Source organism: Hirundo rustica, chromosome 5, assembly GCF_015227805.2.
Source record: "Hirundo rustica isolate bHirRus1 chromosome 5, bHirRus1.pri.v3, whole genome shotgun sequence".
Lineage (NCBI taxonomy): Eukaryota > Metazoa > Chordata > Aves > Passeriformes > Hirundinidae > Hirundo > Hirundo rustica.
The window spans coordinates 1,673,284-1,698,674 of record NC_053454.1 but is presented as its reverse complement, the minus strand read 5'-3'; the positions used below and the strand labels follow the sequence as shown (position 1 = coordinate 1,698,674).

Below are 25,391 nucleotides of genomic sequence, written 5' to 3'. Positions count from 1 at the left end.
GCAGCATGGAAAAAAACCACTGAAGACCAAAACTTTTCCAGAGGACAAGCTGTGGAAAACTACAGAGATGTAACACGGAGTTACAGTTATTCAGATGAGGGGTTTGTTTCCTTTCCAGATGTCTACTTCCAAATCCTAACCTATAGGAGCTGCTGCAATCCCATGACTTGGCCATGCACCTTCAAGCCAAGCTCTGCTACTCTCCAAAAAATAATATGAGGGTGCAACTCATGTTAAAACTCCAGAACTCCACAAAAAAAGCAATTATCCTCTGCATGCAGAAAGCTGCTTTAATCAAAATCATTGCTGATCAAACAGAAATTTGAGTCTTGCCCTCGACGGGGTTCAAAGGCTCCAACTCAAAGTGGGAGCAGAGCTGTAGAAAACAGGGAGAGAATTGACTTCATCTCCCCCTAAACAAAATGAAGTGGTTCAGATGCTTCGGTTACATCACCCAACTTCTTCCAAATTTCACTTGGATGCTGCACATGTGATTAAAAGAATCGCTTAACCAGACAAGTCTGCTGCTGCAACAGCCCCAATTATTCCTGCTTTTGACACGCCTTTTGGAAAACACAAGCTGTTTCATCTAAAAAGTGCAATTTATTATTAAAAAGAAAGCACCCAAATAAACCAGAAACATCAAGCATTTTCCCCAGGCTCTCACATTTGTAGTTCTCCAATGCTCACTTACCCAACTTCCAGCCTAATTACACATGCAGAAGTATGCGGGGAGATTTGGAAGCCCATAAATATTCATTGAGGAGAAAATGTTTTGGTTTATCTGCTTTTGCAAGAAATAGTTTGGGAGAGACAAAAAAACACCCACAATCCTGAACAATAGCAGGCACATGCTGAAGAGAGAGCTGCAGCCTGTCCTCATGGATACATGGAAAGGGAGCAGAAATTCTTGTTGTGCTTTTATCAGGCAGCAACTCTTGGTTCCTCTTATCATTTTCAAGGTGTATCAATCTTAGCTGACAGCCCTCTCACGTACCCAGCTGGAGGAGCACCAAGTGCCGCTCTATCAACACAAGTAAAAACATCTCATTACATCTGTTGGAGCAGGATCTTTCAAACTTCTCAAAAAAGCTGTTCTGGGTATGGAGGTGGCACTTTGGAAAGCCCAGAGCCTCATTCATCATTCATCCCAACAACACTGCTTTAATCCAGGCAGGGAGATGGATGGATATGGCTCTGGGCTGGTACCTTAAATGCTCACTGGAGTGCTACAACATCACTCAGGGATAGCAGCGAATCCACTGAAACATGACAGAGGGAAGGGAAAAATACACAGAGATGTCCCAAGTGCTATTCTGCCTCGTTCATGTTAAATATCCTTTTATTTCCTGCCGGGCAATGTGAGATCAAACCCTGCAGGAGGTTGCCCAAGACACATCCAAGGCTCAAGTCCAACCACCACCAGCCTGCCACTCATCTTCTCCTCCTCCACAGCGCCATCCCTGCCTCCCTCCAGCCAAGGAGGGGATAAAAAGATTCAACACCCTTGGCCCTTGCACCTCCACAGAGCAGCCCTTCATGGGGCTGACATGGATACATGTGACATGGGATACACCCTGCAAGAAACTCCCCATCAATCTCCTCAGCCAAGTCTTACTGCCAAGAGCAGTAACTTGAAAATCTCAGTAATTTGAGATTGCACACCTGAACGTCACAATCAAGCGCAACGAAACCCTACGAGGAGGTTGGGACCACGTGAAATTTTCATGCCTATTTTTGTGGCCCTCCTTGCCAGACAGAGCAGGCAGTAAAAGCCTATTTTAGGCAAGCGAGTGAGCGAGGGGCATTATTGTGTGTCCTCACACACAGCTGAGGGAGAGCTGCCAGGGGTGGCCAAGCTTATCTGTTGGGCTCTGCTCCAGGTCCTGCCCAAGGGAAAAGCCAAAAAGTCAGCAACGCATCCCCGACATCCCCTGGCAGGCACATCAAGGCGCCACGCGCATCCCGAATTTCTGGGCTGCGTGCACGCAGGCACGGAGCATTACTGGGAATGCCACGAGCGACTCTCAGGGAGTTCAGTTGTGACAGCGCCGAGGATTTGTCAACATCAGAACTCGTGGCACACTCAGGGCCCTGCCTCTCCTTTTTATTTCCCACTATTCTCCAAACAGGCACCATCTAATTTCAACACAAATGAGATTTAATTCTTGGAAGTTTATCTGCTCAGTTGCATTCCAGCTGCCCTAATAAAATCCCCAAGAGCAACCCAGAGAAACAAAATCCCCTCCTTGCTTCCCCTCTACTCCCTGTTTAGGTAATGACATCTGCCATGCAAACCTGAAAACAAACCCCTGAATGTCATACACCAAAGTTTAAGGCTTTTCACCTTTTGCCTTAAGAGATCTCCTTTCACCCAGGATTCCTTTCCATCCTTTTCCTCATTCAGGTCCCCAGTGCTGCCCTTAACACCTGAGAAGATCCAAAAGCCTTTGGAGCAACGCCAGCACTGGATGCCTGCAGTATCTTAAGATAGTATTTTGGGGGGGGATAAAAGGAGTGGAAATTAGAGAAAAAGAGCTTTTTGGCTGTGCATATTTCTTTAGATCTACACACACTCCCTGGTACATTTTCACAGTAAATATATAAGCACAGTAAAATAAATCAGAGCAGAATACTATCTGAGAACTTCCATGTTTTTCCCTGAAAAATATCAAGGATCTGGTGTGAGTGGAAGCATTTAAGATTTGGGGAGAGTATTACCAAAAAAAAAAACAACAAAAAAAATCTATTTTATCTTTGTTTTTTATCAGGGGTCTGCCCAAATCTAAAACTTAGCCACTTGTGTCGAACCACACTGCCAGCAGAAAAAACTGTTCTGCTTTTCAAATCTGCCTTAAAAATATTTAAATAAAACCCCATCATCAGGTGGTATGACAGGAGTTTGTCAGGAGCAGTGGTGACACCTCTAACACACCACTGGCAGTGAGGGATTGCACAAAGAGGATCTCACAGGGATTCTTTGCTTTGCTGTCCTAAGCCTGGACTCATCACCATCAGATTTGAGTGATTTTGGTTAAATGTTGTTAGGTAAATAACTGTGCCCTCATCATCCCACATTCCCACAACAGGTGAAGGACTGAGCTGAAACAAAAGAGCCTGAAATCATCCGGGTTCATCCCACAAATCCCCAGGTCAAAGTCAGGTGGGAATGAGGATTCTGGAGCAGCAAAAACGTCAAGGCAGGCGAAGAGCCATCCCCCACACTCCTGGGTGGGAACTGGGAAGAGTGGGGACAGCACAGAGCATGACCAGGGACGAGGTGTGACTTTTTTTCACGAAAAAACCCACCTGTGGTAGGTTCTGCAGATCAATTTGGGGCAGGGGGAAGACGTGAATTTTTTTTCACACACTAAATCCCACGGGAAGCAGCTCCACAGGACCAAGGTGAAGCATGGAGAAGGGAGGCCGCTGCCTCCGTGCAGAACCACCCGTGCTCCCCCCACACCTCCCTCGGCTTCCTAAGCAGCGCTTTGAAAACACCCTCGTCAGGAAATTCGGAGGGAGGCCGTCCCCTCCCCGGCACACAATCGGTATATCCACTTTCCATTAGAGGGTAGGAAGCCTCGGGAGCCCAACATCCCACTCTGACATCAAACTGCTAAAACAGGAGTTATCAGATGGAACGCGTGGGTCAGCATTGTGCCTCGAGACATAAAAAGGACCTTGGTATTAATGTGAGGAAATGTGACTATTGTGTGCAGAGTGATACCCATTCAAGCCCAGACCACTTGTCTCTGGACGCTACTCTCCCTGGAATATCCTTGGCGCCAGCATCCAGCTTTTCTCCTCGTCCCCTTGAAGCAAAAAGTCATCTGGGCAGTGGCCGGGCCAGGACTTGGATGCCGTGTTTTGCCGGGAGCAGCGGCGGCGGGTGTGCACGTGTGTGCCTCTGGAGCGGGATACAGGAAACTGTTGATTCTCTGTATCTAGGAATGATCAATTGTCCGCAGGGTGGAACAGCCTTTAATTTCTCCTGAAGCGTAATTCGTGTTCCGCTGCTTCCCCCCCCACACCCCAGCAGGGCCACATCCTGCTTTCCAATTGGCTTTTCGCTGCTGTCAGGAGTTCATCTTGTTCTCCCCAAAAGTGCTGGAGGCACCTCTAAAATCACCAGTCTGAACGTCAGCTGCAAGTGGGAAAAGTTAAGCAGCTACAGCTCCACAAATCCCTGATAAATTTGGCCTAAATTTAAGAAAATACCGTGCAAACCCCTCCTGCAATGTGGGTAAGGAGAAGGCGAATTGTTTCAGAACCTCAAACTACAAAACAACATCCAAAGAACCGTTTTAAAACCCCAAACTACAAGAACGAGATCCAAATGATTGTTTTAAAATCTAAAACTGAAAAAAAACACCAAGACCCAAATGATGAAAATATATGCCTGGCTGACTTAAGGGAGCTGCCAAAGAGATAAGAACGCTGTGACTGATGGCAAGGATGTGTCCCCACATATTCCAAAGACTCACTTGCATCACCTGTCCATTAAATTTAAAGCCCAGCCTAAACCAAAATTGCTGTATTTATTTGCAGGGATTTAATTCCAGGTGTGCTGCTGATAAAGCTTTCCTGGACAAAAGCCTGGAGTGCCAGGACAAGGGGGAATGGCTTCCCAGTGACAGAGAGGGTATTTAGATTAGACCTGAAAAAGAAATCATTTTACAATGAGGGTGGTGAGGCCCAGGTTGCCCAGAGAAGTTGTGGCTGCCCCTGGATCCCTGGAAGTGTTCAAGGCCAGGTTGGATGGGGCTTGGAGTAAACTGGAGTAGTGGAAAACATTCCTGCTTACTGCAGGGGGGTTGGACTAGATGACCTTTAAAGGTCACTTCCCACCCAAACAACTCTGTGATTTTACTTGCAAGCATTTATTGTGACTTCAGAAAAACCCTCAACCTAAAAACCACCCTGATCTTCCCCCAAAAATGCAGATCCCAGGTCCAAAAGCCTCCAGCTTCAGACAAACACCCACCTTCCTGTCAGAGCTATGAACATTTGCTGAAAACAAATGTTACCACCAAAATCCAAGCTACAAGGATGAAAAGCAGAAGAGAATTAAAAAAACCAAAACCTTTCATCAGTTAATGCAAGGAAGCACTGAAACACCCAGGAGAAATGACCCAAATGTGACTACTGAGCAGCATTTTGGTGCTCAGGCATCTGCACTGCTTTGGGCTCAGTATTCCCTGCAAAGGCAGCCAATATTAATTAAAAATAAGACAGGCCATACCTTAAACCCCAGATTTCTTCAAGCCATCCTGTTTTGCACACACCTGTGCACAAAGCCCAATATTTCATGTCAATGGTCAATTGTTGGAGTTTTATGGGTCGTGCTGTGTTCTGTTGGCTCAAAGCTTAATCCCACACAGTGATCTTTTCAAAACAGAATTAGAGTGGAGAGCATCCAATTACGCTCATGGAGAGCTGTACACACATCACACAGAGAGGAACAGCTCAACAGGATGAGGAAGAGTTTGTCACTGCTTCTGTAATTCCACCTTCACTGCCTGCCAGCACCTGCATCCCAAGGTTCCAACTCATCCCCTCCCTACATGGGAATTTTGGATCTTTTAGCCCTACATTAAGGTGGGCAGCAACCCCACAGCAGCTGACCCAAAAAAGTCTCCAGCAGGAGAGAGTTTGGGCACCACGTTCAGCCAAGAGAGCACATCTTGCCTTAAACATTTCACCCAGTTTGGAGAACACAGGAAAATAAGATGAGGATGCAAAGATTCCATTCTCATGCTTGGTTTTCCTCTGTGTTTTCAGAGCAGCAGGGGATTGTGTAGGATCCTGGTGCACCAGCTCCCCAGGGGTAGGAAATGAGGTGCTTGGGGCCTCTGCCTGGAGAAACCCTACTTTTATTTCCAGCTTGTCTCGCCCTGGACAGTCCATGCAAAGGTTCAGTTCCAGCTTTGTTCCAGGAAATCAAAGCCTGAGTATTAACAACAAACCTCCCAAAGCTTCCAAAGAGCGGCCGCGATGGAAGGGGATTTCTGAACAGGGAACAATTCACTCCCAGACACACCTTGGCTCTAGCATAATTAAACCTCAGCTTGGGAATTGGGTATTTTTTTCAGAAGTTCAGGGTATTTCTCTGGGAAGAGCTTAAGGGGCTCATCTCAGCCACCCTCAGCCACCCCTCCAGGAGGATCAGCTGTGCCCTGTGCAGCCACAGACTGATTTGATGTCTATAAAATCCAGCCTGGAAGAAACTCCAGTCAAACCATCTCTGTAAAGGAACTGATAGCCCAGACGGCTCCAACACCTGGACTCTGATGAATTCTTTGCCTAACAGTGAAGAAGTTGGATTTTGGCTACCTGGGTCTTTTTGATGTTGCAATGGGAGAAAAAAAAAATAAATCTTTTTTTCACATATGCCCTTACTGAAAGTTTGAACTTTTGCTCTCTTTTGCTCTGCCTGAAGCTCCTTTTAAAAATCTCCAGCCTTCCATTTGAAACAGGACCCCAGCACACCAGAAATCCACTTTTCCTTAAAAATCCTAAACATCTCAGCTGAAAAATAAAAGGATACAACGAATAGCACCAGCACAAACAGCAGTGCTTCAGGGAAATAATGAAGCCTTTTTTGTCCTGTTTTGAATGGAAGGGAAAACAAAAAAAAAAAGCCCAGGAGGACACACAAGGAAAGTGAACTTCTTCCAATGCAGAAGAATCCACAGCACTTGCATTCCTCATCCCCAAACAATGCACCCCATGGCACTGAGTCCAGACTTGTCATAGCAGAGCACAGCTCCCTTAAATCTTTCAATTAAGATGGCATTTGTAAAATCACAGGCTTGGAAATTGCTGGATATTATTCCTAAGTTCAAGCCATCACTTAAGAGTCAAAAAGCAGACACCAAGATCGTCAAACAGGCGTCCAGGCCGTGCCTAATCTGCATCACCATTCCCAGTAACAGCTCACTGCAGATCAATTGGGATTTGCATGTAACCAAAAAAAAACTTTTAACAAACTGAAAGGACTCTCCAACACTCTGACCAAGAATAATCCAGAGCCTGTGCATTTAACCTCTAAAACAGCCAGTGCCCACACAGACAGGCTCCAGCTGCTGGGACAAACCCAGGCTCCTGCAGTGCCTGAGAGCTGCATTTTCCCATGCACATCCCACAAAATCCAGCTTTCAGAAAATGGTGGGAAAAGACCTTAAAGATTTCACCCCCTTTCTGTGGGCAGAACACCTTCCACCATCCCAGGTTGCTCCAAGCCCCCTCCAACCCAGCCCTGAACACTTTCAGGGAATTAAGAAGGTTTTGTCTAACTCCAAAACTACTTATCTTACTATAATTGAAAACATTTTCTAGAAAGATTAAATGGTTGCTACAGCTAAGCAAGATTGTCACAGCCACCAGCCACCAAAAAAACCCCTTTAGCTGTATGACTTGATTTGTCCTCTCCTAAAACCTGTTTCTCAGACCCAGCTTGGCACTAAGTGGGATCTCAGTTTAGATCTGTGCTCCCTACCTCTTCCAGCTTTACTTTTCAAAGGATTCACTAAAGATCAGCACCGGTTTTCATGGCAAATTAGGTGAACGGGATTTTGTTTGATTTTGTGCAGAAGAAAAAAAAAGTTCAAAATTGTGTACAAAACGAAACAGAAAACAACAGAAGTTTTTGGTGAACAGCTTGGCTATCTTCCTCCCTTCACCATTTATCACAGGCAGTACTGAGGATATCAAGCAAATATCCTTGAAGATATTTGTGCCAGAAGCAAAGGTTCAAGGATGGCTTGGACGGGGCCTGGAGCAACCCGGCCTGGTGGAAGGTGTTGCTACCCTTAAAGAAATGACATTTAAGGTCCCTTCCAACCCACTGCCATCCATGAAATCCCACACCAGGAACAAGCCCCACCTCTCATCCCCATTTTTGGGGGTCACTCACCGGTGGCACTGGGAGCACCCTCGAGGTTGACGTTGACGAAGAAGCGGATGCTGTCCCCGGACACGATGGTGGAGTTGACGCCATCGAAGAGCTCCTCGCTCGCCCCTTCCTCCTTCGCATCGTCCGTGTCGCACTTGAGGTACCCTGACAACGAGATGGGGGTGTCATGAGAGGCCTGCAGGCTCTCCTTGGACTCCATGGGCTGGGAGGAAGAGGTCGACTCTGACTCCGACTCCGACTCTGACTCTGACTCCGAGTCCGAGTCCGAGTCCATGGCTGGCGAGGCCTCTGCCGCCGCCAGGGTCCTGTGAGGGGCCGCTCTGAGGCCCCGTGAGGCCCGGGGAGTTCAAGGAATGGCTCCCAGCATGTTTTGGGGTGGCCTTGGGGGCTCTTCCCTCATGCCAATGGCATGGACAGCAAGGCCCAGCCCCAACACTGTGCTCCCCTCAGGTAAAAACCACCACGGGATGAAAAGGCTGCCCAAAAAACACCACCAAAAGCACCACCAAAAGCCAAGAGCTGCGCCCCAGCCCGCCCTGAACCCGAGACCTCCAGCGACCCAAGGCCGCGCTGCTGCTCCGCGACGCAGCAATTTGAAACTACGGGTGGAAAAATTTAAAGGGGGGGGAAAAGAAAAAAAAAAGTTTCCAAGGAGAGACCTGATATGGACAGAGGGACCCACAGGTCCCCACAGGGCAGAGGAGCAGGTCACTGGGGGTGGCAGCACTGAGAATGCGAGACAAGTTTCTTAATTATACCAGACAACTCCTTAGCCTTTTGCAAGGCTTTAATTAGAGTTTAACCCAGCCTCATCCAACAGCAAAGTGGTCCCTGCAACATCTCATTACGGAGCAGCTGGAGGACTCTTGTAGCACACTCATGTATCATGTTTAATTAGGAGAATTAGGGACATTATAGAATGTCGATTTTTACATTACCAGGATTATTCAGCAGCTTCTCCCCATCTTCTGACAAGTCTTTTATGTTTAATTTGAAGCAGGAGGGAGATATTTCATTAGCTGGCTCTAGGCACTACAGTGAAATGAAAAGGGGGAGCTTCAAGGCAAGAGGCTTGAATGGAAACTAAAATATTGATTGCTTTTTTTAAAGCCTCATATAAGCAAATGTGGAGGCAGCAGCTGAAAGCAGCACAGGCTGCCTCAGAGGGATCAAGCCGACAGTTCTCTACCACAAAACACAAACCCAGAGGAGGGAGGCCACAAACAGGAACTCAGTGACACAGGACAAGGGCTGCAGCATTTCCTGCCACGAGCTGGTGGAGCTCAGCATCCCCTCAGAGGGCTCAGAGGGTGCAAAGGGGCTGCAGGAGCTTCAAGCCTCCAGATGACTCCTCAACAGCTTATGAAAGGCGTGGCAAACCTGATAAAGACCCTCAGATTAACCCCCCTTTTATCTCTGCCTCCTTCACCTCACAGCTTGACAGGAATAAATGTGAATAAGTCCTGTCTGAAGTGTTCTGAAGGCTTCAAAAAGCATCCAGGGTGCTGCTGTCCCCATCTTACAAAGCACACCGAGGATACCACCCTCTGCTGCTGGCAGAGCTTAGGTGTTTGCATCTCTGCACGATGGAAACTTGTCCAGACAGAAAAACGTGAGGTGAGGAAAAGTACAGGAAACATCTGAACACTGGTGGGCACCTCCAGATAGGAAATCTCTGCTGGCAGATGTGGCAGGGATGTCCTGGAGGGATGGACAACAGGTGGACAAGGTGCCTGCTGCCATCAGAAGTACTACAAAGTCCACAGGTATCTTAATCACAAACTAAGTCCCAAAATTGGGGGTTGGTTCCTCCAAAATGCATGTTGGACATCATAATCTCTCATCAAAGCTGAGTACCCACTGTGCTGACATTCCCCACAGTGCCAGGAGAGTTTGGGCAGCCCTGCAAAGGAAAAAAAAATCAGCCTGGCGAAGACTTTTTCCACCTCAACCACATCCAGAACTGCAGCCTCAGGGAAGTTTTGAGCCTCATCTCCAACCTTCCCACTCACTGGGTCAGATGGGAGACACGTAAGGATGGCCTGAGCACCCAGCTCTGAACATGGCTGAGCTTTTCCTCCCTGTCCTAATGGAATTCGATGGGTAAACAGGGAAAGGCCAAGCAGGGAAAACTTTTTATTCCCCTCCTCAGCCATTGAAACTGGATTGATAAGAGGTTGGCAGTGGCGGCCTCTGAAAACAGAGAGGGCTGGAGACAGGAGAGAAGCAGCCCAGGAGCTGGAAGAAGGGCAAGGGTGGAGTAGGATCAGAGGGTTGGGCAGAGGTCAGCGAGGACTCTGGCAAGGGAAGCATCCTCTGTTCCTCCCTATTTAGGGGAGGAAAGAGCAGAACAAAAGGCAGCCGAGCCTCGCGTCCCTTGGGCAAGGGACGGACAAAACACTCGGCTTGCAAATAATCCCCAACCTGGGCTGGACAGGAACTGCACTCCCAGACAGGTGTCTGCTTTGTCACTGAACCACCTCCAGGCTTCAGACCGCTTCTGTTTGGAATCCTTCAGCCCATTTCGCCTGCCAGGATCTTGAAACCACGAGCAATTCACGCCTGTCAAATGCAGGATGACCTCGAGGTGACACAGGCTCTGTGGCATGGCAGATGCACCTTCCCTCTGAGCTCCAGCCCTGCCTCCAGCCCTGGCAGCTGTTTCCCTCCTCATTCCCTGATGTTCACCGAGTGCCACCCCCGCTGCTTGAAGGGCAGCAGATGCCACAAGCGACAGCAGAAGCTGTTCAGCTCCTCTGGAAGTTTAATGGTTTTGGGGTTTTTTTGCAGAAGTTCAGAGCAGGATCTGAGGTGGCTGTTGCAGAATTTGTGCAGATACCAATCAGGTTTCCACATGGAAGTCCCAGTTTGTCAGGAGAATTTGCTTCAGAGACAGAGGGCAGAGTTAAACACCTTTTCACTAGCATCAGATTTCCTGGGGGAGTTTAAGAGGTCCAAATTGGTGTTCCCCCCATCTTTACCATCGTAAGTTGGCACCTTCAGATGAAGGCAGCATTTGCTGAAGTGCCAATGACAAGGCCAGACAGAGCTCTGAGCACAGGAAGGGCCATTTCAGCCCAAAACATGTCTAAAAGCACTGGAGAAAAGAGGTTTGGCTGAGGAGGAGCTGGAAGAGCAGCCTGTTAAAGCTGGCTCAGATCAGTGCAGATCCTGCACCGTGAAGAACACACTGTAGTCAGGATAATCCTCCTCAGTCCACCCTGCAGGACTCATCTCATGGCAAAGAAATGGAAAAATATGGGAAGTGCACGAGACTAAGGAGAGCACACAGCATCCTTCAGTGCTGCAGGAACAAAGCCCCCTCCTCATCCTCTGCAGCCAGAAGCAGCAGATGCTTTCACCTTAAATCCTCCTTTACCTTAAGGGCTTCCCTCAGCCCATACTATGCAACAGGAAAATAAACCAGAATAACCAGAAAATAAACTCAATTTTATGTAGGTGCTGGGAATAAATAAAAAAGGAATAATTATGATTTCTCTGGCAATTCCCATCCAAAGCATCACCCCTTCCTCTGCAGTTCATCCCTGGCCCAGACCTGCTGTACTCTAATATCCCAATATCCACCAAAGATCATGGATGGGCCTTGGAGCAACCTGCTCTGCCCATGGCAAGAGGGTGGAACTGGATGATCTTTAAGGTCCCTTCCAACCCAAACCACTCCAAGATTCCATCCCCATCCTTCTCTCTTCACTCTCCTCACATTCTCAGCTCCACTTCATCTCCCAGCTCCCGCTGCTCTCAGCCCTCTCACAGCTCTGACAAGGTGCCTGCCCTGCAGCTATTTCGCTTTGGAGCTGAGTTTTAGTGCCCAGGGCTCCGCAGGGAGCAGCAGTGACTGCAGCTGCTGCCATCAGAAGTGGCATTGAGTGTCCCACTGCTGCTCTGGTGGCACCTGGAAGCTGCACCTGGGGTAATAAAATCAGCAGAGTCACGGCGAGCAGGAAGCTCAGCCTCAGCCACATCAGATACATCCCCTGGAAAAGCTGAATTGGGAGCAGCAGTCCCAGCTTAAGGGCTGCAGGCTTCTCCAGGAAAGCCAAACACCTCAATCAAGCTCAGTTTCCTGGGAGAAAAGCAGCTTTATTACTAAAAACATCCTCTCACACCCCAGCTGATGGGAATTATTCCAGCCACAGCCGCTGCACGACCTCTCGGAGTGTCTCAGGTGACAAAGCCAATTGTGGAGCTTTAACCAACATCTGCAGGCACAAGCCACTGACTCAGAGCAGTTTTCTGGAAGCAACTGATTTTTGCTCTCAATTTCCAAGGCAATATCCTTTCCAAGCCTGGAAAACTGTTCTCATTTATAGCAGCACCCACTGTCAAACCCAAGCCCAGGCTTCCAGAATCATGGAATTGCATCTCATCCTCTTCACAAGTGGTAGTTACCCCTCCAAAAAACTCTCCTCAGAAAGCCAGGAACCTCAAACTACATTAAAAGAGGCTTTTTGAGCTATGATTGGCAATCCAATGTTATCAGCTTGTCACGTTAAAAGCCATTTCCGATTTCTCAAGTGAGTTTTTTAGGCACAGAAAGCAGCAAATTGTTTTGGAAGAGCCCAAGAACCATTTTTGCATCCGTTTTCTCAGAGGAATTACGGGTCAAGTACAGAAGGTCAAAGGAATCAATGATAATAATGTATATTCAATAGCTTTCAAAGGTAAAGGAGCATCAACTGGACATGGGGCATTACCCTAAAATCCAGCCTAGTTCTTTTGAGTATCCCAGTGCTCGGCTGTAATAGAGTTTTAAGGAACCCAAGAGAGATTTAATCCTTGTTATCTAGCTAAAAACTGGTGATAATACTGGCAGTAAGTTAAAAAAAAAAAAAAGCCATCTTCACCTAATTTTTTCCTCGTGGGTTTTTAACTTGCTCTAGCCAGGAACAGACACTAATTTTCAAGAAAGGCACAAAGTTTTAATTAACCTGAGCTCTCAGCTCTCGGAGGGTTTGCTTCGCTCCCTGCAGGCTCCGATTCACTGTGTCACTTGGAAATCTCCCAAATCACCAACTTTGGGTGCAAAAGGAAGCTCAATTAATAATGGAGCATCCACCTCCATCCTGACCTTTACGCTCTGCACAGAAAACACGGATTCCTGGTGCCTCCATAGGTTAGGTAACCCTCCAGTCAGTTAACTCTGGCACAGAGAGAGCAACTGGACGATTCAGGAGAGACCTGGAAAAACTTCGTACAACAGTTATCACTTCTCCGATCTCCAGAGCATTCCAGAAAAAAAGGGTTTCAACAGCACCCTACTCCCACATGAACCAAAGCAAGTTTGTGGGCACATCTCACAGGCTGATTCCAGCATACTCACCTACTTACCAAAATAATATCTCTCTCTCTCTATTTTTTTTTTATAAAATGAGAGCAATTACATTGACATAACCATGCCTTTCAGGTAAATACACACCTAAATTTTACCCATCCCTGCTGAGGTTAAACTGCAAAGTTCGGGGGTTTGTTTTGCATGACAACAGCCATGAAAAACCCCTTCCTTCCCAACAACTGACTGCATTTCAGAGACAAGAAAAACTGCAAGGCTGCAGCCAGCCAGCAGCACCCACAGCCGTCTCCCACCCAACTAAAACTGTAAACCACAATGATTAAATAGAGCTGGATTCTTGCTAGGATTTTAAGCTTTTCCTTTGGCTCACAGCTGAGAGAGTCCCTGGCAAGGCTCACAGAAGATTCACCCCTGGCAGCCACAGGGACACTGCGCCAGCCCTGGAGACAGCTGGGGGTGTCCCCAGACCTCATGGCTGGACTGCTGAGGGTTTGCTGCTGCAAATTAATTGTCCAGGAGGACCCAGGCCCATGAATACCTTGGTTGGAAAAAACTCCTTTTTTAAGATTTACAGAGAAGTTGTGGTTGCCTCATCCCTGGAAGTGTCCAAAGCCAGGTTGGACAGAGCTTGGAGCACCGTGGTCAAGTGGAAGGTGTCCCTGCCCATGGCAGGGGTGGAAGAGCTGGTCTTTAGGGTCCCAACTCAAATAAATCACTCTAGGTTTAAGCCAAATAATTTGGGTTGGCACAGGCAGATCTTCAGATCATGTAAACTGGATTTAGAGAAGCGTCCCTCAATGCCAGACCTTCCACAGGTACCTTAAGTGCCAGGGAAGTGTTGGGTGATGCTTCTTGGCTCTCCAGCACTCCCTGGGAGCCCATCAGATACAGATTTTCTGGAGCAACGACCACCTGCTACGATGATGTCAATCCATTACCTAAGCTCAAGAGCAGAGATTAAACCACAACCTCCTCTTGGGAAAGGAAGGAAAAAAAAAAAATTCCAAACCAGAGGAAGAAAGAAAGCGCGGAGCAGGTGAGTCACCAAGAGCAGAGCTCTCCCAGATCCCTGCACCACTGGCTGACCACAACCTCAGCTGCATCTTCCCAACCCCACTTCAGCCTTTTGTCAGGAAGAGCCAGATTAAAACGTCAAGCTGGCCCTGCCACTTCAGTGAAAATTCATAACAGAACTCCAAGAGCTGATCTGCTGAAAAAAAAAAAAAAAACCAAAAAACAAAAAAAACCCACCCAACCCTCCAAAACAAAACAAAACAAAAAAACAAAACAAACAACACCCAGGCACTTTTGAATTAATTCCAGTATTGTATTTTGCAGCCAGATTTCTAGGAAATGTTGTGAATAATCCAAGTAATTCAGTGGAGTGTTGTTGGGGATTTTAGTTTTGTTTTTACAGAACACGTGGAGTTTCAGTTTTGCAGGAGAAGCCTCAGAAATCAGGGGTGTTCCTGCTCCTTTTATTATTTTACTACAGGCCTCCTGATAATTCCAGAAATAAAGATGTACAAGAGACCTGTGAGCCACCCCCTCATGTTCTCCCACAGGTAGCAGCAGTTCATCTCCTGCTGGCAAACTGGGCATCTCATGGGGAAAAACCCACTGTGAAAGGATCTGTTTCACAAAAACACTTAAAATAATCTCCTACTTAAGCAAACAATTCCAAGACAGATAAAGTCAAATATTTAAAAAAAAAAAAAACAACAAAAAAAAAAACACCCCAGCACACATACCAAGCTGAACTGCAAACTGAAAAACAAAAACAAGCAGATAAAATATATCCAAACATCCCAAGCCAGACTGGGGCCTTGGGGCCCTTCAACACAACTGTGATTTATTGTGCCAGCAAAACCAATTAATAAGTCAGAGGAGACGAAGCAGTGAGGGATTTGCTCTGGAAGACCAGAAAAAAAAATAAATTTACACTGCAGGATCTGTTGAGCCAGCTTTAAAACAATGCAACAATTCAGATATCCCCAGCCCCGCACTGGGATTCCTTCCCTTGGATTTTGCAAGAGGAACCAGAGAACTCCTAGGTTTTTGTCCTATCAGGGAAAGTTCTTGGCTCAGTTAAAAACCTCACCACAATTTAGGCAGAATTTCATCGCTTTCAGGTAATTCCAGGGCCTTTAGAGCTCATCTACCTCCACGAGGAGGGTGCAGGATGCTCACAGGAGACAATGAGAGGCTTGATGAGTTAATTCTGAGCCCTGATTGCTGAGCTGCATTTCATCAGGACTCAAATTATCCCCAGGTTTGGATTGGGGCTACACAATCATCTCATTACTCACTTAAATTCACCAGAAAGAAAACTCATTTGTCAAAACAACCCTACAGGAGATTTAAGTGACTTTAACATGCAGGGAGGGGGACACCAATTACCACCAGGCCCTGCCAGGTTTGTTTGTGCAAGTGGCTTGTTCTAGAAACTCAAAAAAAAAAAATGAGTAAAAACATGGATTTTCATCAGCAAGGCGGCAGGGGACAACTATTAAAACTGACAGTACACATGGGTTGAAAACAGACCGTGGCCATCAGATGCCATCAAATCTGCTGTGACCACCCTCCATGAGAAATGTCCGACTGGGCAGGCACAAATTTATTTCCTTTTTTTGCCCTCTTAATATTGCATGTACAGAACAAACTACTCACCAGATTTTTTTTTTTTTTTTTTCCCCAGCTAAATCCTAAGTATTTACCTCATGCAAGTCACTAAAAGCCACAAAAGTGGCTTTCAACTTCTTCCAGAAATAAGGGAAAACTTGAACTCAAAGCTGAAGATGTGGTCTCCTTGATAAACTTTACAGATTTTTAGCTAGTTAGGATGGGAGATGGCTGGGACCGTAACAACCTCTGAACTTCCCAAATAGTCACACATTAATTCACTAGAAAATCCTTCCAGGGCTTTCCCCAGCCCCTCAGCAATTCACAGAGCTACAAATTACTAAACACTTGAAGTTTTTATGGATGTAAACATCCAGGAGGCTCTTCCAAAGCTCTGCTTTGGCGCTGCAGCCAAGATCACCCTCGCTACAGTCCTTTCAACTGAAAATGAGGTTTCAACTTTTAAATTTTAACCTCGCTGAGAACACAAGAAGGGTAAAGAAAAGTTAGCTGGCAAAAGACAGACCCAGGCTCCAAACAGAGCCTCAGATATGCTCAGAAACAAAAACATCCTAATTACTAAGAATACAGAAAACCATATGTATACGTAAGATCTCAGGAGGAGATAAGGGAAAAAAAGCTCCACTCTCCACAGAGCAAGAGTATCAAAAGATGTTGCTCTGCTGAGAAAAGGGAGAAAAGTGTCCAAAAAACAGAATTAAAGAGGTTTCTTTTTTTCTCTGCCCTCTCCCAACACAGCATCAGGGGATTGGGGATTTTTTTTTTTTTTATTGTTTTAGAGGTGGGGCAAGAGCATCTCTTGCCTGGCAGATCCCCACAGGTGGTGCCACAAGGCAGCTCGGTGATTTCGTAGCTCCATTTCAACACAACAAAACTGTTTTGAAACCCTGTGAAAAGGTAACACCTTCATCTGTCATTTCCTCCAGCCCCGATGACGTTTTGGGGTGAAGGCTCTGAGAATCCGCGAGCATGAAGCTCCTGCAGAGAGATCACCAAAGCGGCGCAGCGGGGCGGGAGCACTCACACCGCCACCCTCCCTATGCTCCAAGGCCTCGGCTCAATCAACCAGCAGAAAGTGACTCATCACTCCACAGCAGCTGAACTCTTCCCAAAGGTCAGTTTGTAATGAGGAGTAAGAGTGACAGCAGCTTTGAGAGCGAAATAACCAAGAAATCCGCTGTATTTCCAGTCACAAACAACACGACGCTCAGGGCCAAGGGGGAACTCGCGAGCAACGTCTCCTCCTTCCCCAAACCACACAGAATCACGACAGGAAAGCACCACAAAGCTTCTCGAAGCCCTCAGAGGCAGCTCCAAGGTGCTGTCTCCTTAAGACAAAGGAGGAAGATGAGTAATCACACAAATATAGGGCAGAAATGCCCATTGCCACGGCACCAAGTCGACAAAAGAAGAAGCCTCTCTCAGAGATTCGCACAGAGGATGCCACAACTACAAAAAAACCATTCAGAGATCTGCTTTTGGGTTTGTTTTTTTTGTTGTTGTTTGTGGGTATAGTTTGAGGAAAGGAAGACTGAGTCCTGGAAAGGGACATGCAGAGCTACATAAAATGCTAGGACAGACAGCTGGGCTTGTGTTCCCTGTGGCAGAAGGGTTTGGGAAGAAGTAGGGGCCTGAACTGCCTCCAAAACCAGCAGCATTTCTCCCCAAGCCCTTAAACTGCCCTCAGCCAGGAGCTGGGGGCTCAGTCAGCTCCTCAGGTCCCAGCCTGGATCACCCTCTCGCATTCCCAATCCTCAGGAAAGCACCAGCCACATCCCAAGAGCCACAAGCGAGCTGGGAAGGAGGGAAGGAGCAGGGCTACTCAGACTTCACACCTCACATGCCCTCAGAAAATCTCTCTGAGGTCAGGCTTTTTTTTCTGCCCTTCTGCAATTTGACTCAGCCACCAGAGAACACCTCTCCCTAGAGATGAGAGGACTGGCTTCCATTTTCATCCTTTGACTCCCCAAAATTTGTTCTTTGTACAAGAAGGGGAGAGCCAGGACCAAAGGAAGTGCTGTCACCAGCGGTGCTGCATCAGCTGACATCTGGCAGACATTCAGCTTCCCCTTCCAGATGTCAGCCCAAGTCTTGGTCCCTTGGAACAAGAAAGATGAGCCCTGTGACAGCTACAAGCAGCTAAGGGACTAAATAACCAGAGAATTTTTGTCTTTTCCTCTCACCATTTGGATGTCCTGAATATTTCCAACACTTCCAAGGGCAGGAAGCCCCAAGCCCTCAGGGACTACTTCCTGAAGAGGCTGGAACTCTCCAGAAGGTCTCTCCCTAATACCCTACACACATGCTGCTTTGGGGGAAAACATGGGGCAGGGAGTTGGAACAAGATTATCTCTAAGGTCTTTTCCAACCAAAATTATTCCATCATTCTATTCCTCCAAAATCAGCAGAGAAGATGGGACCTCACTGCACTTCAACTGTTCCTTTATCAGTACAGTATCTCCAAGATCTCAGTCATCTTTGAGGCAGATGACCCAAGTTGAGGCGGATGATCCAAGTTTTCAAATATCACCATTTAATCTTGCTTCAAAGAATAAAAAATAATAAAAAAAACCCTTTGCAGTAAAAGATGTGTCTGCCAGAGCCATCCAACATTTGCCTGATGCTCTTTGGCAGGATGTCTCCAAAGAGATCCAACACCCACGCATGATCCCCACTCCAGAAAAAGACAAGTAAATACACCTGCCAGGCTGTACGACAGGAAAACATCACGAAAGAACTTGAAAAACAAGGAGCCACCCAGAACAGTCACTGATGACAATGTGGAGTTGATTATTTACTGCCTATCTCAAACATCTACAGGGTTTAAAAACACGGAGCCTGCTCCCAGTGCGAGATTACACAACCACCACACCAGACTGTTTTCACATCACCCTTCAGCTAAATGGATCCTGTATCACCCGCGCCAGGTTTGCAGCTACCCCTGCAGTCCAGCTCTCCCTCCAATACGGTGGATGTGCAAAAAAGTCAAATAATACTTGCCACTCTCTTCAAAGAAGTATCCATTTCTTGACATCGCTGCTGGTGGAGACTCTGGAGAAGACAGAAAAAAAACGAAACGTGAGAATCGTCAAGACGCTGAATGTCTTCACTTTACAGCACAAAGCCAGTCCCAAAATACCGCAGGCATCAAATTTTCCTGAATGTGGTAAATGTAACTTCTTGCTTATTGGTATTATAATATTTACCATAATTTTCCTTTACAGCCACATGCAGTACTTGGAAAAAAGTCTCAGATATCCTGGGCTGGGACCACAAAAGAGCAAGGCTAAAGATCAAGGATGAGTCTGCCCATCTCAGGAATTTACCAAACCTGACCAAGTATGTTAGCAATAATAAAAACCGAAAGGTTTTTATAAAAATACAAGGCATAACGAAGCTCAGGTTGTACCTTGTGCTCAGATAAAAATAACCAGTTAGATTTAGAAAAAAAACAACTCAATTTGGATGAAAATGGGAATTCACTTCCCATCCTGCTGCTCCTAATCATTAGGATATCCCCCAAACAGTGCTTGGCACTTGAAGATAAGCCCCAGAACTCTCCAGCCTTCCTTGGCCCACTTCCTGAGCTGGGGTCCTGCAGCCAACACCATCTGCACCAGCAGGGTCTGGTGAGGAAGCCACAAATGGGAAATGACGCCGAGCAAGAGCGAATCCACAAACACAGCAGCAGCAGGGATGTACCCCCATCACTCATTAGGGAACAGGGGTTTTGGTACTGAGTCAGTTCTGCAATTCGCTGCTGGCAAAGCGGCTGTGGAATGTTTCTTGGCGTGACAACAGAGCACAGGAGCACCTGCTCTCTGGTGTGATCAAAGCCTGGTGCCCAAACTCAGCCTGGCTCTTCTGGACACTGACAAAAAGTGACAGCTCAGCCTGCGTGGGCACAGGCAGCAGCTCCCCTGGACAGGTGCACAGCCCATTTTACAGTGAATAACAGAGCCCTTGATTTCAAGCCCTGAGCAAGAGTCACCCAAGCAGCCCTTTGGAAACCTGTGGCTCGATGCTGTCTCCTCACACGCTTCTTCCCAGCCAAAATGCAATCAGAAAGAGGAATAGGTTTGCTCTGTCTTTCCCCACTTCATTAGGCTAATCAAACATTACCTACGCAAGCCTGAGATGAATTTGGGCCAACAAGGAAAGAGGTTTCGCCTGCCTTATTGTTCTACAGATTAGGCTTCCTGCTTTTCCTTTGAGGTATGACACTGTTTCCCAAAGACCCTTTCTCTGCCCCATAACTTTTGGCTCCCAGGTTGCAGGCTCTTTATTCCCTTGTACAGTGTGCCACGTTTTCAGGCCTCACAATTCCCGCTGGTCCCCCGGGAGCCTTTGTGCACATGACGGATGCAAAGTCACGGCACTGACGGCAGCACCTCCCAGCCCTGTCACTTGTCACCACTCAGACCTACCAGTGTCAGCAGGTTCCTGAAGGGACACCCTGATGGCCATGAAAAAAAAAAAAAAAAAAAAAAAAGCCAGCACATAAACCAGAGGGCAATTCGAGTGTCTGGTCCAAGGGAGAAACACAATGTTCCAAAGTTCATCCCAGAACAATGGGCTGGAGGAACAAACGGCACCGAACTGTGGCCAAGGGGCACCCATTACACGAGTCAATTGTTTCCCTCCACCTGGAAGGGAAGGAGAAGATCCATCCAGACTGATTAGCATGTTAATGATCAAAGGAAAGTTTTTAAAGAGGCTCTTATTGTGCAATGATTGCATTTACGTATTTCGGGAAACAAACAAAATACGCCTCGGCGGGTGGATTACCCAAGGAACCCACATTCCCACCAGGATGGTTTATCCATTTCTCATTCCTGTTATGGCTTCTGAAGGAGCCTGAAGCAACATGCTCACCCTTCAGTGGGCAAAATGAGACACTCTGCCCTTCCTTCAACTGAACACAGCTATTTCTGCGGGTTGATGCTGTCCAGCGATGGGGAATTGGTTGGTTTCTTCCTCAGAAATTCCTTCCAACTGCAGCATCGCCTGGGTTGGCATCACACCTTTACGGGAGACTGGTTTGGTCCCTGCTTGGACCAGGCATTAAAAGGGCAAGGCTGGGGTGTTACAGCAGGCAGTGCCATTTCATTAGGTGCCACTGGCTCCTCTGAGTCACTAATGAGCCACAGTCCCCGCGGCAACATGCTCGGGTAATTATGGTGGAGGTGCTGGTTTTTTCAGATGAGTCATGAAACAGAGGTCTTAACCTTGTAATTAAAGATGCAATGGCACGTTTCGGGGGGGAAAAAAAGGAGAAAAAAAGTCAGGCGTTCACCCTACTACGTCCTGGCAAAAACCCAGTCCTGGTAATTTGTGTTCTCCCAACATAATGCTGTCGCACAGCACCAACCCACTTCAGACTTCCAAACAGCCTCATTGGCGCCTTTGGAAAAGCTGTTATATCCCCCACGGAAGGGGCACATTAACATCAGGAACCTGTGTGTGGCGTGCCCAGGAGGTAAAAGGTGATGGGTGTTTACACAAGCCCAGACACAGGCAGGGAGCCATGGGAGCAGCTGAAAGGTCAGGGATTAACACAAGTGGAGGTGGGAAGGGTAAATTGGGGGCTACAGCATCTGCACCTCTGATGCACTACAGAATTCAGCATTCACCTGACTTTTTCATACAACATGACTTTTTCACACAATAATTCAGGTCAGAAGGGATTTCTGAAGGTCTACTCCATGTTCCCTGCCATGGGAAGGGATATGTGTAACTAGATCAGGCTGCTCAGCATGCCATCCAGCCTGATCTTGAACATTTCCTGGGATGGGGTGTCCACCAAATCTCTGGGCAACCCAGACCAGTATTTCACCACCATCATTGCAAAAAAATTATTCTTTCTGTCTTATCTAAGCCTCTTTTTGTTCAAAACTATCACCCTTTGTCTTACCCCAACAAACTTTTCTAAAAAGTCTGTCCCCACTTTTCTTAAAGGCCCCCTTTAAGCACTACAATGTCACAGTAAGTTCAGCCTAGGACCTTCTGTCCCAGCTTCGGATAAATTAGGAGGAAACATCCTGAAATGAACGTGTCCTCTAACAGAGGACACCTCCACGTTGAACAACCCCAAGTTTTGAACTGAGCAGAACAAACCAGACAGATCTCAGGGGGAGCCCAATTAATCTCTTTCCTCTTTACGCCCCAGTCCCTTTCTCCCCATCTTCCCCAATCAGGAGCAAGCATTCCTTACGCTGAGGGATGCTACCTAAGGACAAGCCCAGCTGGCTGGTGCTGAAGTGCAGGCTCAGGAGCAGCCAGCAAGACAAACACATCAGCAGGCTCCACCTGCTCCCCTCTCCCGGCGCTTACGGCATTTCACATCCAAGGTCTCGGCTCCTTGGCCAGGTTTTGCAGCGATGGGTTCGGGTTGTGCAGAGCTGACGGCAAGGCTGAGCCCACTCTGCTCCAGCAGCCTGACGCACACACCAACCTCACATTTCCTCTCCCCACCTCACCTCCACTCCTGAAATTAAAAAGAGTTCAACCAAGGGCCAGTTATGAAACACCATGGTGATCGATGCAATTGCTGGGCTTAGGGAAGCCTGGGCAGGAGTACAAGTCTCCAAATTCATTAGGTATCAACATGATAATGCTCCAGCGCTTGCCTGAAGTTGCATTAGTGTTTCCATGAAGGATAAATCTTCCTCCAGCCCGCGAAGTGCAGAGGCTCAGGGGTTTCCTCTCTCCACACCCTCACATGCAACAATCCCATTCTTTCACCCAGGTTTTCTTTCAAAGGCTCCAACAATTAAAGAAAAAAAAAAATCTAAGCAAAGAAATTTCAACAAGACAAAGGCTTCTAGAGATAAAGATGGAAAGCATTACCCCGAGAAGCAAAGATGCACAGCACAACAACTCACTCCTGTGCCTCTGGCATCTCTGAGAGAGGTCCTGCCCCTCTTCAGACTCTTTCTCACCCATCACCTCCAAGGAGAACCAAACTCTCCAATTGCTCTCCCTAGCCAAAGGCAGAACAAGGTGCCACCTTCCTCTGTCTGCCCAAAAGCACATGGTGCAGCCCTCTTTTTACAATTGAAGCCGTGTTCTTCTTTTCTAATCATTAATTTACTCCAGAAAATAACTTCCTACTGCTACCCCAACCTTATTCCCTGCAGGGATGACTGTTAGGTGAGAGTAAATTGGAGAGGCACATGGTGTTATCACTTCTTTCCTTTCTCAAAAGGAAAATTTCTGAGCTTTCTGAGCTCTGAATTCAGAGGTGAAGAGCTGAAGTGCTGCGAAAGAGAAAACAAAGCTGCTTTTTCTTGACTCAAGGATACAGCTGAAGATTTCATGGCTAAGCCACTACCCTTTGAGCTGAGGCAACAGCAGTGACCCCAAGGGCCACCAAGGCAGGGGAATATCAGGGAATCACAGAATGGTTTGAGCTGGAAGCTAAAGACCATCCAGTCCAACACTCTGCCATGGGCAGGGTGTCTTCCACCAGACCTAGCTATGACATTTATTTTTTAACTGGTAGCAAAGTCACGGTTGCTGATGCTGTTTAAGGGGTTTGGTTTCAGGACTGGGATGGAACAGCTGATCTGCCATGGGAAGCACCAGACAAGAAGTCGGTATCTTTCCTGATTCCTCACATTTTTATCATTTTTACATTTACATTTAACAACAAACCCCTGCCATGCCATCCTCCATTATTAAATTCCTGTGGGCACCGCGTCTCCGATCTAATAACCCATTTTTGACTCTCTTGTTTTAATGTTAGCAATAAGTTCTCTTGAGCCTTGCAATACTGGAGGATTATGAATAAAAACACATTCTCGGGATACTTGGGTAACTCAATTACAATGTTCTGGTGCTGGCATCTTCCAAGTAAACAGCCCTCTGCAGCACAAGCCTTATATTGAAGTGAAATACAGCTCTGCAAATGCTTTCTGCAAGTACTGCCACAGCCTTTGGCTTTTATGATTTCTCTGTGATAAACCTCTAACAATTCTAGTGGCTTTATAGTTAGTTGGAGTTTATTTTGAGACAACAGCAGTTTGAAAGAGGTACTGGGGCAGAACTTTTTTATTTACAGGCCCTTTAATATTGGCAGCTCTTGGGCTGTCTCTGAACGTGGGCAGCTTGCACATCTGGGAAATTTAGTTACCCCAGAAGTTCTGATCAGAAAACATCATGTATCTTCATTATCTTGTACTCAGGGTGTGCTCCAATATCCCAATTTCACAGAATGGTTTGGGCCAGAAAGGTCCTTAAAGACCTTCTAGATCCTTAGACCATCTAGTTCCAACCCCATATTCCAACACCTTCCACCAGACCAGGTTCCTCCAATCCCATCCAACCTGGCCTTGGACACTTCGAGGGATGGGGCAGCCACAGCTTCTTCAACAACCTCGATGTCCACCAGTTTGTGCTGGGGCTCGGAGGACATTTCTCAGACTCATCAGCACATGCAATGTCCTGCCCCAAAGCTGACAAGGCAAAGCAGTCAGACTGCGAGAGAGAAGTTACTATAAAAATCACTTGTATGTGCTGGAAAAGCCTTTAGACTTTGCCCATTTCCTCTCAGGAAGAATTAGCAACTATTGCATCATACTGAACTGCCCAGTCAGATAACTGGGCAGAAGTGGGATGGATAACTGAAAGAAATCCACTTCCCAGAAGACATGCAGGACTTTAGCTTTGCAGCAAGGTTTTGGCCACTTCCAGCTGACTCCGGGAGTTCACTGAATGCAAAATGAGGAATGTTACAGTTAAGTTGCACCCCCTCAAACTGATCCAGGGACAATTCCAGCTTGGACAAATTTATGGTCTCATCCAAGGCTTCAACCTGATGGAAGATGATGCAGCTTCCCCCATCCAAAGCTCCCCAGTCCTGGTGTTCAATATTAAACTCTTATTACATTCTTATTCTTTGCTCTCTCCACCCCAACACGAATTCACATCCCAGGACAAGGGATTCCTGCACAAGAGATATGGAAGCTGCATTCAGGTTCCTGCAATTTGGAGCAAGGGGAGAGTCACAATTTATGTGCTTTAAATACCCAATTACCAAACAGTACTGCTCCCCTTCTCCACCCAAAGTCAGCAGAAACCCAGACTTAAGAGAAAAATCACACACACAGGAAATAATACCGCAGGGGAAACCTGTAGGAGAGGAGGAATTTTTTAATTATGTGGAGCACTGACTGAAATGGAGTTTAAAAATCTCAGTGTGCAGCAAGAGCTCAACTGGAGGAGGACGAGGGAGCCCCAAATGCCCCTGATAACACGACTGCATCACAGCAGAACAGGACAGGAGCTTGACAGGCAGCAAATCTGATCACAGACGAGATGATCAGCTCCAAATATGTCAATATTACAGTTTTTCTCCAACAGAGAATCTCCTGTGCTCTTAGACAAGAGATTCTGGGAGTTTTCAAGAAGGACCAAGCAGCACAGGCTCCTGGTGGAGACATTCCCTGCAAATCATTTAAAACCACACCAGTCAGCAAGAATTAATGGACAGCAGCAAGCAAAAAGCTATTCCGCCTC

General features: G+C 46.9%; 1 protein-coding gene across 10 annotated transcripts in view; it reads right to left on the bottom strand.

Annotated features, from left to right (window-relative positions):
* SLC4A11 (solute carrier family 4 member 11) overlaps positions 1-25,391 on the bottom strand; it is a 94,848-nt gene that overhangs the window by 58,090 nt on the left and 11,367 nt on the right. For 9 of the 10 annotated variants that reach the window (XM_040063603.2, XM_040063606.2, XM_058420490.1 and 6 more), the window contains 2 exons: positions 18,873-18,923; positions 7,919-8,062 (listed from right to left, as the gene is read on the bottom strand). In XM_040063603.2, coding sequence (XP_039919537.1) covers positions 7,919-8,062; positions 18,873-18,923 — 195 coding nt within the window. Of the gene's footprint in view, positions 1-7,918; positions 8,063-15,330; positions 15,434-18,872; positions 18,924-25,391 lie in introns of those variants that run through there. The other variant, XM_040063607.2, reaches the window with a different exon arrangement.